At 28.0% G+C, this 12860-nt stretch overlaps 1 protein-coding gene across 2 annotated transcripts in view; it reads right to left on the bottom strand.

The window, feature by feature from the left end:
• Positions 1-1226: 1226 nt before the first annotated feature.
• LOC142325927 (pyridoxal phosphate homeostasis protein) overlaps positions 1227-12860 on the bottom strand; it is a 36481-nt gene continuing 24847 nt past the window's right edge. Inside the window, exons 3-6 of one of the 2 annotated variants that reach the window (XM_075367887.1) lie at positions 12186-12396; positions 8376-8518; positions 7565-7663; positions 1227-1484 (exon numbers count right to left, since the gene is read on the bottom strand). In XM_075367887.1, the coding sequence (XP_075224002.1) occupies positions 1380-1484; positions 7565-7663; positions 8376-8518; positions 12186-12396 (558 nt within the window). In that variant the 3' untranslated portion in view covers positions 1227-1379. The remainder of the gene's footprint in view (positions 1485-7564; positions 7664-8375; positions 8519-12185; positions 12397-12860) is intronic. The other variant, XM_075367894.1, reaches the window with a different exon arrangement.

Here is a 12860-nt window from a genome sequence, read left to right as displayed (position 1 = left end):
CTAAGTTGTCAATGTGATACTTAATGACCTCAAAAAAAAAAGGGTGATACACACCCTCAAAAAAAAAAAAAAAAAAAAATTGAAGTAGATTATGATTATACCATTGGAAATTATTCTAAACGGTGAGAAAAGTCACTGAATGTAATTGTATTAGAAATGTAATGTCTAAAACCTAAAAAAATGGGTACAAATCAGAATAAAAAGTGCAACTTCTAGTACAAAAATTCCAAAACTAAATTTTCATAAATAGTGGTATGATTTTAATGTTTATTATTAGTTGAATAATGCAGTTTTGCATATACAATAAAACTCTGATTGACTGAATGCCAAATATGTGAACTGATCAGAAAGGTAATGAATTTTCCTATAAAAAACAAGAAAGGAAATTCAATTACAAAAGTATTACTGTAAGATAACAAAGATCTTCAAAAACTCTACCACAATTTGTTTCCAACCTTTTAATCCATTCAAATTCATGGAATTCTTTGAGAAAAGTAGTCCTCCTTAAGAAAACATGAAATAAAATACAAGGTTATTCAAGTATTTATTAAAATAAAACTGCATGACCAACGTTGACATGATCGCTGGGGGCATCCTGGGGTGTTTGCATTATTCAACAAATAATAAACATTAAAATCATACCACTATTTGTGAAAATTCAGTTTTGGAATTTTTGTACTAGAAGTTGCACTTTTTATTCTGATTTGTACCCATTTTTTCAGGTTTTAGACATTACACTTCTGATACAATTACATTCAGTGACTTTTCTCACCTTTTAGAATAATTTCCAATGGTATAATCATAATCTACTTCAATTTTTTTTTTGAGGGTGTGTAAGTCATTAAGTATCACACTGATATAAGTGACGGTGGTAATGTGATACCATACAAAATCCAACATGTGTTTTGATTTCATCCATAAATATGTACTGTCTAACTTAAAAAAATTTTACCAGCTATATAACATCAGTTTTTCCCAGGTGAGAATAGCAGCACAAGTTATTGGACATTACTGCAAGTGTAAATGAAAACGTTTTGAAGTAAGTTCTTAAAAAGATTGTATTTATTAAAATATGGATACATTTGTAGATAAAACATTTTTACAGTTAAGAATAATTTTCATCATCAACCATCATTGATAAAAAATAAACTTAACACTAGCTACAGTTGTTATAAAACTGAAAAACTATTGGTAAGGCAAAATTACAAACAAAAAGAAAACATATATTTACATAAAATAAAATTTTTATTTACACAGCATAAATTGTGCAATAAAATAATGGCATTACTTATTGTAATACAAGTGTCAAATAAAATTTATAAAAATCTATTATCACTCTTTATTACCATACTGTGGCATAATGATTATACATTTTCCTCTCAAGACTCCCCTTCTTCTTTAGCAGAATTGGTAACTGGTGGTTTTTTGGCTCTAAAACCAAATATTGAACTACCAACACGAACATTGGTGCTGCCTAATTCAATCTATAAATAAAAAGTAAGTGTATTAATATAAATCAGTGTTGAATATGAAGTTGATATACTTATTTTAAGCAACTTACGAAGAAAATCAATGATATGCTTAATATAAATGAATTACAAAAACAGCAAATCTTACTTATTTGAATTAGCAGATTAGTGAATAATTTATCACAATGAATTAAAATTCACCGATCTCAATTGACAAACCATTTCGAACAAAAATCAACTGATGAATGCATACTAGAATGCATACTCAATTCAGATTTAGTCTGTGTATGTTGCCAATCCCCAGTATCCGGCATCAGATAATGACTTCAGACTGCTTATTTTATCGCAAACAATTTCTAGACAATGCCTTGTTTGCTGACTTCCAGCATGTTTATCATTCTTTGTGAACAGTTTACAAATTACATAATTAATTTTTTTTTTAAATTCATAACTGAACTTACAATATAGCAATATTCATGACTTTTAAAAATTTCAAGTAAAAGAAAGTAATTAAATTTAGCTGAAAAATCAGAATTTTAAAAAATGTGATAACCTACAGCCCAGCCATATAGTCAATGGGATATTTCATGAAATTAGGGTCTTCTACCGTTAATTCAATAAATCAGTAGAAAAAATGAGTAAAAGTAACAAAATTAAAGAAATATATTGTAAGAAATCTGTAATTAACTTACCTTAAAATTGCTTAATAATGCACTTGTGTCCGTTACTATTATAAAATAACTCAAACATTATTTAAACAATTTAAAATTTTACTCAACCAAGGAACACTGTACACAAATATAGATGCAGTATTAAATTTAACATCTTTAAAAAAGATTAATATGCTCATAAGGTATGATAGAATAAATAGAGCAATTGAATACAAAAAAAAAACTGATGATAAAAAACAATGGTTATGAAAATAGAGATTGGAGATACGCAGTTCTAACTTTTTCTTGAATAAGAAAGATATCACAAATATATTAACTAGACAGAGATGAGATTTGTGCTCTTTTACAACTTACCTCATAAAATTATTGTAATGTAACTGGGGTAAATCTTGTAGCTTAAAGCACATCTAGATGATTTTGATTTTTGCCTGTGAGTATATTATTAACTCTGAAGATATTCAGAATAGCAGTAAAAACGTTTGATGGCTTGGTATCAATTACTGGACAGATATCTTTAACATAATATCGATATAATAGGTTGAATAGATTATCTATTTCATCTGCATTGGCTATGGATGTACACCCAATTGAGGCTTTTTTTTTTACAAAAAAATGAATTTTGTAGTGTGTGGAGTATACACACAAAGTGAGACTCATGATGTTTGATTGGGATAGTTCATATTAAACTGATGTGATGTCTAATCTAGTAATATGATCCAAATCCTAGCGTAATGGAGCTGTATCCTGTTTGAAAAAATCTGTGATTCGATACCTTACAACCAATAGTTGTATCATATTTATAAACACAGTGTTAGTGATTGTGTATTTGAAAAAAAAGAATGGCTGGATGACTATGGTATTGAAATGGATCAAACAATATCATTTAGGCTATTTTTTAAAACTATCAATAGAAATGTTTTGTTTATATGAGATATGATTTTAACTCTTTTGGTACTAACATCTGGATATCAGGACGTTCATAGATTTGTCGAGAAATACCAATGACAAAATAAATGTGTAGTATTGTCAAGAAATCCCAACGTCATGATATTAGGACGTTTCAAATTTTTTTATAATTTTTGTTATTTAATAAAATTTTAGTATTAAATTAATTGTAAGGAATCGCAGCTTCAGAATATAGATAAATTTACACAATTTAGTTAATAAGAAGGCTTTATAGGTCATGAGTTTAGTTAGTAGATTTAGATGGGTTTGACAACTGCATAGTTGTTTTGTTTTGTCAGTTAGGTGTGCGTGTTATTGTTTTCGGTGTCGTTCATTTAGCATGCTTTATGAATTGAGTGTAGAATTGATTTATTTAATAAATTTAATTATTGAAAATGAAAAGATCATGGTCACCGGTAAATGAAAGCACTGCCTGATTTGTTGATGAAAATCTAAGTAACGGACTGTTGCCAGATGAAAGGGAAGATAATACTGACAGTGATCCTGATTGTGATCTGGTTTTTGAAAATCAACCATCAACTTCAAGTATACAAAATCTAATTTATAGTGACTAACAGAAAACAATCAAGGTTATTATTTAATTCCTTACATGATAGTAGTGATAATGAAAACATAACCCCAATAACTGAACACTCCCAAAGATAACTTCAGTAGTATTAATACTTCCCTTTCAGATTCAGGGAAAACTGATAATATTCAGTGGAATGAGGTAAAAATTATGAAAATGACCCTGGGATGGGTCATAATTTTGGTTATTATGAATCGCTGAGAGTCAAACATTGTTCTAGAAATTCTCACCCTATTGGTTATTTTACATTATTATTTACTATCAATTTGATTTGGGACTTTACTAAATACACAAACAGGTATGGAATGAGATTTTTGGAGGCAAATAACAATAGATTATCAGTAAGTAAATAGTCTATTGAGGAACTGGAAGAAAATTACTGCAGACAAAATGTTTGCATTTATTTCAGTGCTACTGAACATGGGTATAAATAGAAAACCTGACTGTCCCATTACTGGAATACAGTGTCTACTCAGAGCATGTCATAGTTCAGACAAATGTTTAGCTGAAGTCATTTTCAATCCATTTTAACATTTTTCCATATTACAAACACCAGACATCCCAAAACCTGGTGAATCAGAATACAATCCTTGTGCAAGATTTCAGCCATTAGTTGATCACTTCAATAGAACATCAAAACATTACTTTGTAACAAAAAAAACCACACTCAGTTGCTTCAATATTTACCAAAAAAACACCATTGATGGGGGAGTTAAATTACGATAGATTTGCAACAATGTTACTCACTAATGCCTAAGTTTTTTTTGTGTATAAGGAAGCTTCTAAGGGAGTAGGAAAAACATTACAATAGCTAATGGTTTAGCGTTTTACGTTGGTTTAGGTTTAATGGTTTGGGGTTTTATGTTGTAACAAAATTATTATATATGCGTGGATTGTTCAGGAAAGGTTTTCATTCATTTATTGATAATTTTTTCCATTCTATTCTTCGCTAAACATTTGTATGAAAATGGTACTTTTGTGATCGAAACTTTAAATAGAAACAGAAAAGGAATCCCAAAATGCATGTTAGAAAAACTTAATTTTGACCAGAAAAAATGTCTAATGACTTATTGATGCTTGGATTTAGAAAAAAAATCTCAGAAACAGCAAGTGTTACTTTTGCCCTCTAAGGTACGCAGTGAGTAAAGAACAAAAACATTCGGAACTTATATAAATAACAAACAGATTACGATAAGAAATTACAATGACTACATGGGAGGATTGATGAATATGATCAAATGTTGTATCAAATAATTTAGGTGTTCCACAAAGGCTTGGAAAGAAATCAATATCATTGGTAGAATGATGCTGAATTGTTACATCCTGTATAAAGAAAACACAAACACCTCAAAACATTAAATCTTATTACTTCAATTATTGAAGAATTGTCTCAAGATTGGCTGATACACAGAAGTGAACAAAACTCTCCAACTAGTATTGGTAATAAATAATAACAATGTTTAAGCATTCCTTATAAAGCAAAAAATAGAAAAATTTGTTACAAAACTCTTACCGGCCCGATTTCATTTATATGTAATCCATATCACATTTACAGAAATAATACATTTCTTATGATTATTTTTTGTTTAATAAATGAAATCAGGCCGGTAAGAGTTTACTAACAAATTTTTCTATTTTTTGCTTATTATATGGAACGCTTAAAATTTGTTTGTTATCTATTATTATACATTTATTGTCTATAACATATATTACACATGTATTTTTCTTTAAACAAAATTTTAAATTAATAACAGATTTTGAAAATAGAAATGTAATGTCTTACCTATTTTTTTATATTAGTGTCATTTTGTTAAAAACATTTTTATTTATGTTACAGAAATTTTGTTTTTCAGCGGAAGATATAATATCTGTGAGACTCTTAATGTACAGTTTACAATTTCATTGTATTTTTTTAGATATCACTATGTTTTGCTAGATTAATCTTTTATTTTCTTTTATCAATTACTGATTGTTATCTCGTGGATTTATTATTAAAATTTATTGCCTTTCTACAAACAATGAATTTTATGGCCAATTTTTTTGATGATAGTCATATCATTCACTTCATACCATATTTTTCCTTTTTTAATAAAACTATTATAATGATCTTTACAAATCGAAGATCCGTGATAAAAGATTGCACTTATTACTTTGTGAGTGTAACCATTTTTATCATATCCACGAACACAATTTTTATACTGTTCCTAGCTGATCCGGCAATGCTTCGCTATTGCTATATTTCAGTATATATAAAGATTAAATGAACACAAATGAAAGTTTGATAAAACATTAAAAAACTGACCACTACAAAATTTAACCACTCCTTTTTCCCCTTCTCATCTTTTCCCCTTCCCCTCTTACCTTTTTCCCTTTTTTTCAAAAATATTTTTTTTCGCGTAACTAATTTATATTCTGAATATGAACCAAATAGATCCATAAATACAATTTTTTGAAATATCTCGACACCAGCGCCACCAAGTAGGTACAAACTAATTCAGAATCCTTCACGGGTGTGCCCGAAACAACTCATGAATGTTTCATCGCAATCGGGCTAATGATATAGGAATGCATACGGGACAAACAAACAAACATTCATTTATATATATTCATTCATATATATATATATATAAAATTAAATGAACTTTTTTTATTTCTCCATCAATTGGTTCAAATGGTTCTAATTGTAGAATAAAAACTTTTACCAATTGAATTTATTTCTGTTATATTTATTCACTTTTTAATAAAACTAGTATAATAGCTTGTAAATATTTTTATTTTTTTATGCTACCTAGTACTATCAAGTACTGCTATCTAGCAGCGTAATTCGTAAACTCACCTTAAAAAAATGACATATTCGTGTCCTGTGGTTCATCAAATGGAAAAAAAAGTTCTCTAACAAAATTTGAGGTATTTCTTGAAATTATTCTTTATTACAAATCTAACTGAACTGAAATATAATGTTTTCATGCTTAATTTTAATTTATTTTCTCATTTTCATTTCACTTTTAGGTTAGATCATGTTTAGAACTGTAAACATAGTTCACTGACTTCGCCATCTGTGCAGTTCTGCAAACTCTTACCATCGAAGTTCTAACGAACTTTGTGATAAATGAATGAATATAAACAACTAACAACAAAATGACTAAACTGTTATTGCTGATTATCTATTGAAATAACTGATCTACAGTATGTGCCATCCATTTACATGTATACATGCAGCAAATTCAAAACAACCTTACTTCACAAACATAACTCATTACAAACCACAAATATGAAATATTGCCCTATCAGAAAAGTAAACCCCACCCTGAGATTTTGTACCTCTATACATGAACATTAAATCAGTCGACTGTATCAGAAATATGAAACAATATCTCCTAAAAAAGGTAGGTGTATTTCAAGTAATTGTTTTCAACATAAATTTGATACAGAATATCCACTGCCAAGTCATCTTATTGAGGTGACTAAGTAGATGTGATATTACTTTAACCTTATCTTCCACTATTGATAAACCCCTCTCCACATAATCACAGACTCCTTGAATTTTATGTACTATTTTTTAAATGTACATTCACAGTAGACATTGTTCTTTTCTAATTAGTGTCAATTTTTTATCTTATTAGTTTCTGAAAATCAAGAACAGAATATATATTTTTCTGGACCTATGAACTTTACGATCAAATTTAACACACTTCTTTCAATCTCTACCTCTCTCACAAGAGAGAAGTTACTACCAACTAAAAATGATATTTAATGAGTTTTCCTATAAAATAACACAAACTACATTCTACTATTTATAGCAGTAAGCGAGTTATAAAATTTAGTCACTATGGAAAGATCTAATACCTAATATAAAGCTTATAAGTTTAACATGTAATCATAGTACTTACAGCATGTTCAAAATCATCAGACATTCCCATTGAAAGTTCTACACTTTGTTTAGATAAACCAAGAGTCTTACAAACATCTTCTCGACATGATACAAGCCGCTAAAAATAATAATAAATTTATTGTTATTATCACAAAATAATAACATAAATTTAAAAAAAGGTAGATCTTGCTTGTAAACTTAACCACTATTAACTAGTATGAAAATGTATTTCTGGTTTACTCAGAAAGCAGAATTCCAGAAGTAAATGCACAATTGAATTCTGCAACCAGAAATATCTATTTAACATTCCTTCAAATTAGTTTTTTGGCAATTTGTGTTTATATGTCAAATTGCAAATTACAATTACTAGTATTTTTTGTTTTTTTTTTAATTACTAGAATGCTTATACTTGTACACCAACACTTAGCTTTAAGAACAGTATTACGTGAAACTAATATACTAACCGTAATGAATATAAATTAGATTCTGCATACATAAATGAAACGTACAATGCAATCTATCATCCATGAAATCTTACCAAAATAATTAAGAAGAGTGTAAAATTTCAAACAGTCAATTCATTTATGAAATATGCATTTACAGTACATGTATACAAATATCTAGGATTTATTAAAAAGTAAAGTTTAAGTTTTCTTAATGAAAACGTCTTTTGTGCTTTTTGAACTGTAGTCAGGAAACATTCCTATGATGAAAATTCAGTTTCAGAATTTAAATGAATATAAAATTAGATTATATGATTTCTAAGGTATTTGATAAAATTTTTGGTTCTGAAGATAAGCTAGTTAATTCATGTAATTATTAATACATACCAGAAAGTCTGGATTAGGTCCTTTTGTTACATCATATCCATATTCTCCAATTGTCATTAATCCTACAAATTTTAAGTTCGGGCAATTTTCAATTACAAATTTAACAAGATTACTAGCTTCACTTAATTCAACACCACTTTTTTCTAAAAAAAATGAAAATAAACAAAAATATAACATTTATATAAAAAATAAATGTTATTTATTACTTGTAAATATTTACAAATAAATATTTATTTTTAAATGTTATTTTGTTATTTATATAACAAAAATATAATATTTATATGATATTTATTAAAGAAAAGATAATAAAAAGTAGATTGCTTAAATATTTAAGTACAATAAATTTTATTGAAAAAAAAAAAAACAATATGGCTTTCAATCAGGAAAAATGACTAGCTAATAGATCCTACACCTAACCAAAATTGTAAATAAAAATTTTAATAACGGCAGAAAAAACTTTGGCAGTCTTTTTAGACCTAGCCAAATCTTTTGATATGTTACCATATGTCACACTGTTAAATTAATTAAAAAAGAGAGGAATAACGAATAAACTAATTGCTAATTACCTGACAGCCCGAGTACTGCATCTCATCCTAAACAATAAAACCGAAGTTAAACAGACCTCACACTTCAAGCTTCCTCAAGAAACAGTATTGTTCCCCATTTTGTTTTTAATTAATGTAAACAATTTAATTGATATTTCTTAATACTATTTAACTTAATATTTCTCACTGTACCACTCTATCCTTTGCGAATGATACTGTGCTCATATTCTTGGTGGTTTCCTGGGGTATGTTTATAAACATGACAATACGGGCCTTTCAACAATTAAGTCATGATTAGATAACCATCTTCTGATTTTAAATATCAGTAAAACAAAATTTATCATTTTTGAATTAAATAAAAGTGGTCAACTTCCTCCAGATAAGTTGAATATAAAACTTCACACCCATCTTTTGATATTTTAATGATGATGGGGATTGTTCAATGTGTTCATTTGTGGTGGGATGATCTTACTCTTAGTAAAGTGTGGAACGATGGCAGATATGAGTACGTTCATTGTTGAAGAGCAATTGTTAGCTTGTGTATGGGTCCAGGAATATCCACGCACTCGTAAAACTTTGGAGAACATTATGAATGACTTTTCTGTGCTTTTTGGGATATTGTCACCATCATAGCAAATGTTACTGACATGGCAGAAGAGCAACAAGAAATGTTCTTGATGCGCCACACAGTGGGAGGCTGAGCACTCGAGCTGAGAAGTGTGCTGTTGAGGAGACATTAATTCAACGATCAACAATGAAATCAACATGCAGTTCTGCAGAGTTAGGCATTCCCAGATCGATAATGCAAGATCATATGCACAAGGAATTTAAAGTTACTAGTACCTAAGAGATAAAAGGTGAAAAACAGCCCTGTTACCCGAAGCTCTTCATTATTTATTTTGGGCCCAAAATTTGAAAAAAAAAAAAACAATTTGTAAATGTAACTTCTGTAAATATTACAAAATTTGGTTGTGTAACAAAATGAATTTTGAGTACACTAAGATAAATTTCCATCTTTACTCTTTCCAAAAGGTCCTTTTTGACCTCTGCATGATGTAAAATAAGAATACTATAGCTCATGGAAAAAGTGAAAATGGCTATTTTTACCTGTTGGTAAGTTAGAACATGGTCTATTACTCATGAAAAAATTTTTTTTTAAATATAAAAAAAATATTTTTTGGCCACTACAAGGTGGGGGTAATATCATATACCAAATATCATCAAATAAAAAATAGTGATGCACTGGTCATTTGTTGAATTAAAATGGAATACCCCTAATAATGCTATAGCTGTGGTTTAAGATTACAGTGATAAGTAGAAAACCTTCAAGAGATTGAACATGTGAGAATGAAAAAGAGAATCAAAGAAAAATGTAAACAGACAATATATTACATAAGGGAAATGACAAAGAGGATCAATGAAAAGAACTTTTAAAATAGAGTAAAAAATGAAGAAAATTCTGGAAAATAAAACAATAGTTAGGACTACAGATGTTTTGAAACCATTAAACTTGAATGAAACAGGAAACGGGTCGACTACATATATATCAGGACTACTTCTATGCTGAAGGGTTATAAATACTGCCTAAAAGGGCCAGTAAATTCTTTCCTCAATAGCAGCGAGGTAACAAGTAAAAAATGCATCATGAGTGTACTCTGTTCAGCATTTAAAGTGAAAGTGTTTTGTTCCTCAGTTAAGTGTGACAAGTAATTTTACGAATTCAAAGTACCCAGATCAGAAATTATAAATCAACTAATTAAAATTCATTGAATACTTCAATGAAACATGATATGGCAAAAAACAAATAACTGAAAATAAAAAAATCTAACTAAAAAAACAGAATTAAAAATAAACTGATCTTCAACTGATTACATAAGCTGATACATCAACTGATTAACATTCATTGAATACTTCCATGAAACATGATATGAAAAAAAAAACCAAATAACTGCAAATATAAAAATCTAAGAGAACAGAATTACAAATAAAAAATTACATTAATTTAAAATAATATTAATGAATTTTACATGCAACACTCAATAAGAAATATGTTATAGCATAAGCTAGTTTAACTTTGTAAACAGTAGACACAAATACTTCTTGTATAAAGTTGATCACTGATTTCTTAACTGCACTTTCAGTAACATAACATAATTACTCTTTAATTTTGTTTAGTTACTGTATATTTCCCTGCAGAATCAGAATTATTTTTGTTACATACAATTTACTTGCTTTTTAAAGAATAATACACTCAAGAATAAATAAATTGAATATCTGTGAACATTTTAATATATAACTTCTCAATGTTCTTTGTTGAACCAACAATACATGAAATAGGATATTGAGAGAAAGGTTTAATGGGTATTAATGTTAAGTTCAAATATTAAGAGGTATAAAATCTCTTAACTTTGTTAATGGTTGGTAATTTTATATTTGATTAATTTACTTTTGTTGCTGAATGTTGCATTTAACAAAATAACAAACAGTATTTCATCCGCAAAAAAACCAGAAATACATGATTTAAAAAAAAATTATATACAAACTTTTTTTAAATCATGTATTATTGATGCGCTGTGGATGAAATATTATAAATTACAAAAGGCTTAAAAACAGGAAATGCTGTTATATCTCCCGCCATATGGAGGTAATAGACTGTCAGCGCAGAATCACTCAGTTGAATTTGATACAGAGAGCATTATGATCACAAGATGTTTGACAAAAGATAATTTCAAGAAGTTTTATTGAAAACAATTTAAGATAAGTTGTTTTATTCAAAAAATTTTGTTTAGTGTGTTGTTACAAACATAAACAAATAATAAATACTGGAGGCAGACTGTAAAGAATTAAGGAGGTAGATTCATGACTAATACATAAGTAATGAACTGCTTAAAATAAATTAAAAATGTACTAAAATATGTTCAAATGAGAAGAAATTAAATATCATTAATAAATAACAAACAGAGATTAACTTTCACTGAACACTTCCGTGAAACATGATATGGCAAAAAACAAATAACTACAAACATAAAAATGTAACTAAGAGAACAGAATTACAAATAAAAAATTACATTTTAATTTTACATGCAATGTTCAATATTTTAAGAAATATGTATTACTAAATAAGATAATCATACCCATAAGATATTGATTTTTTCATACTCGTAATTATAAGTTATGTGAATAAATTTATCTTATCTAAAAGATAATTAAATTTATACAGAATTTATTCTACTACTTAGGTGAAACAGATGTAAAATAAGCTCACCTGTTTCTCCACTTGTATTCACTTGTATCATAATTCGAAGAGGATCAACTGCATTTACTCCACCCCAAGAATTATTCACTGCTGAAGCAATTCTATCAGAATCAATTGTTTCTATCATATAAAGATGTGAAATACGTACAATTTTAGGTGCTTTGTTTCTTTGTAAATGTCCAATATAGTGCCAACATATATCTGGACATTTCTCTAATATCTAAAATAACACATTTAAACTCTTAAAAATATTTAATAATTACTGTATATAAACTTTTCTAACTTAATTACAACATCTTTAATATACCTAATGTTTCAGATAAAACTATATAATATTCAGTTTTAACAATAGTTTTTTATCTAAGAATGGCAAAATTTCACAAGAGTTCAATGAAACGGAATTATTTTCCAGTTCACCTGACTCTTTAAGTTTAACCACACCTCTGTTTTTAATATAAACGCTATAAATTAAATATTTATCATAACTTACATGAGATAATCAGATGACATGTATACAAGTTACTCTTCCATATAAATATCTTTACATAGAAATTTATTTACCAACCTGAGGAAAAACAGTGTATATAACGCACTGTTTTATAAAGTAAAGAGTTTGTTTGTTATTTTGCCAACCTGTTCTAGTCTTTTGTAAAGGGTAATACAGGTTCTTTCTTGTATCTTAGC

Source organism: Lycorma delicatula, chromosome 1 (genome assembly GCF_047948215.1).
Source record: "Lycorma delicatula isolate Av1 chromosome 1, ASM4794821v1, whole genome shotgun sequence".
Lineage (NCBI taxonomy): Eukaryota > Metazoa > Arthropoda > Insecta > Hemiptera > Fulgoridae > Lycorma > Lycorma delicatula.
Note: the sequence above shows the minus strand (reverse complement) of the source record. Positions and strands in the feature narration are given on the sequence as shown.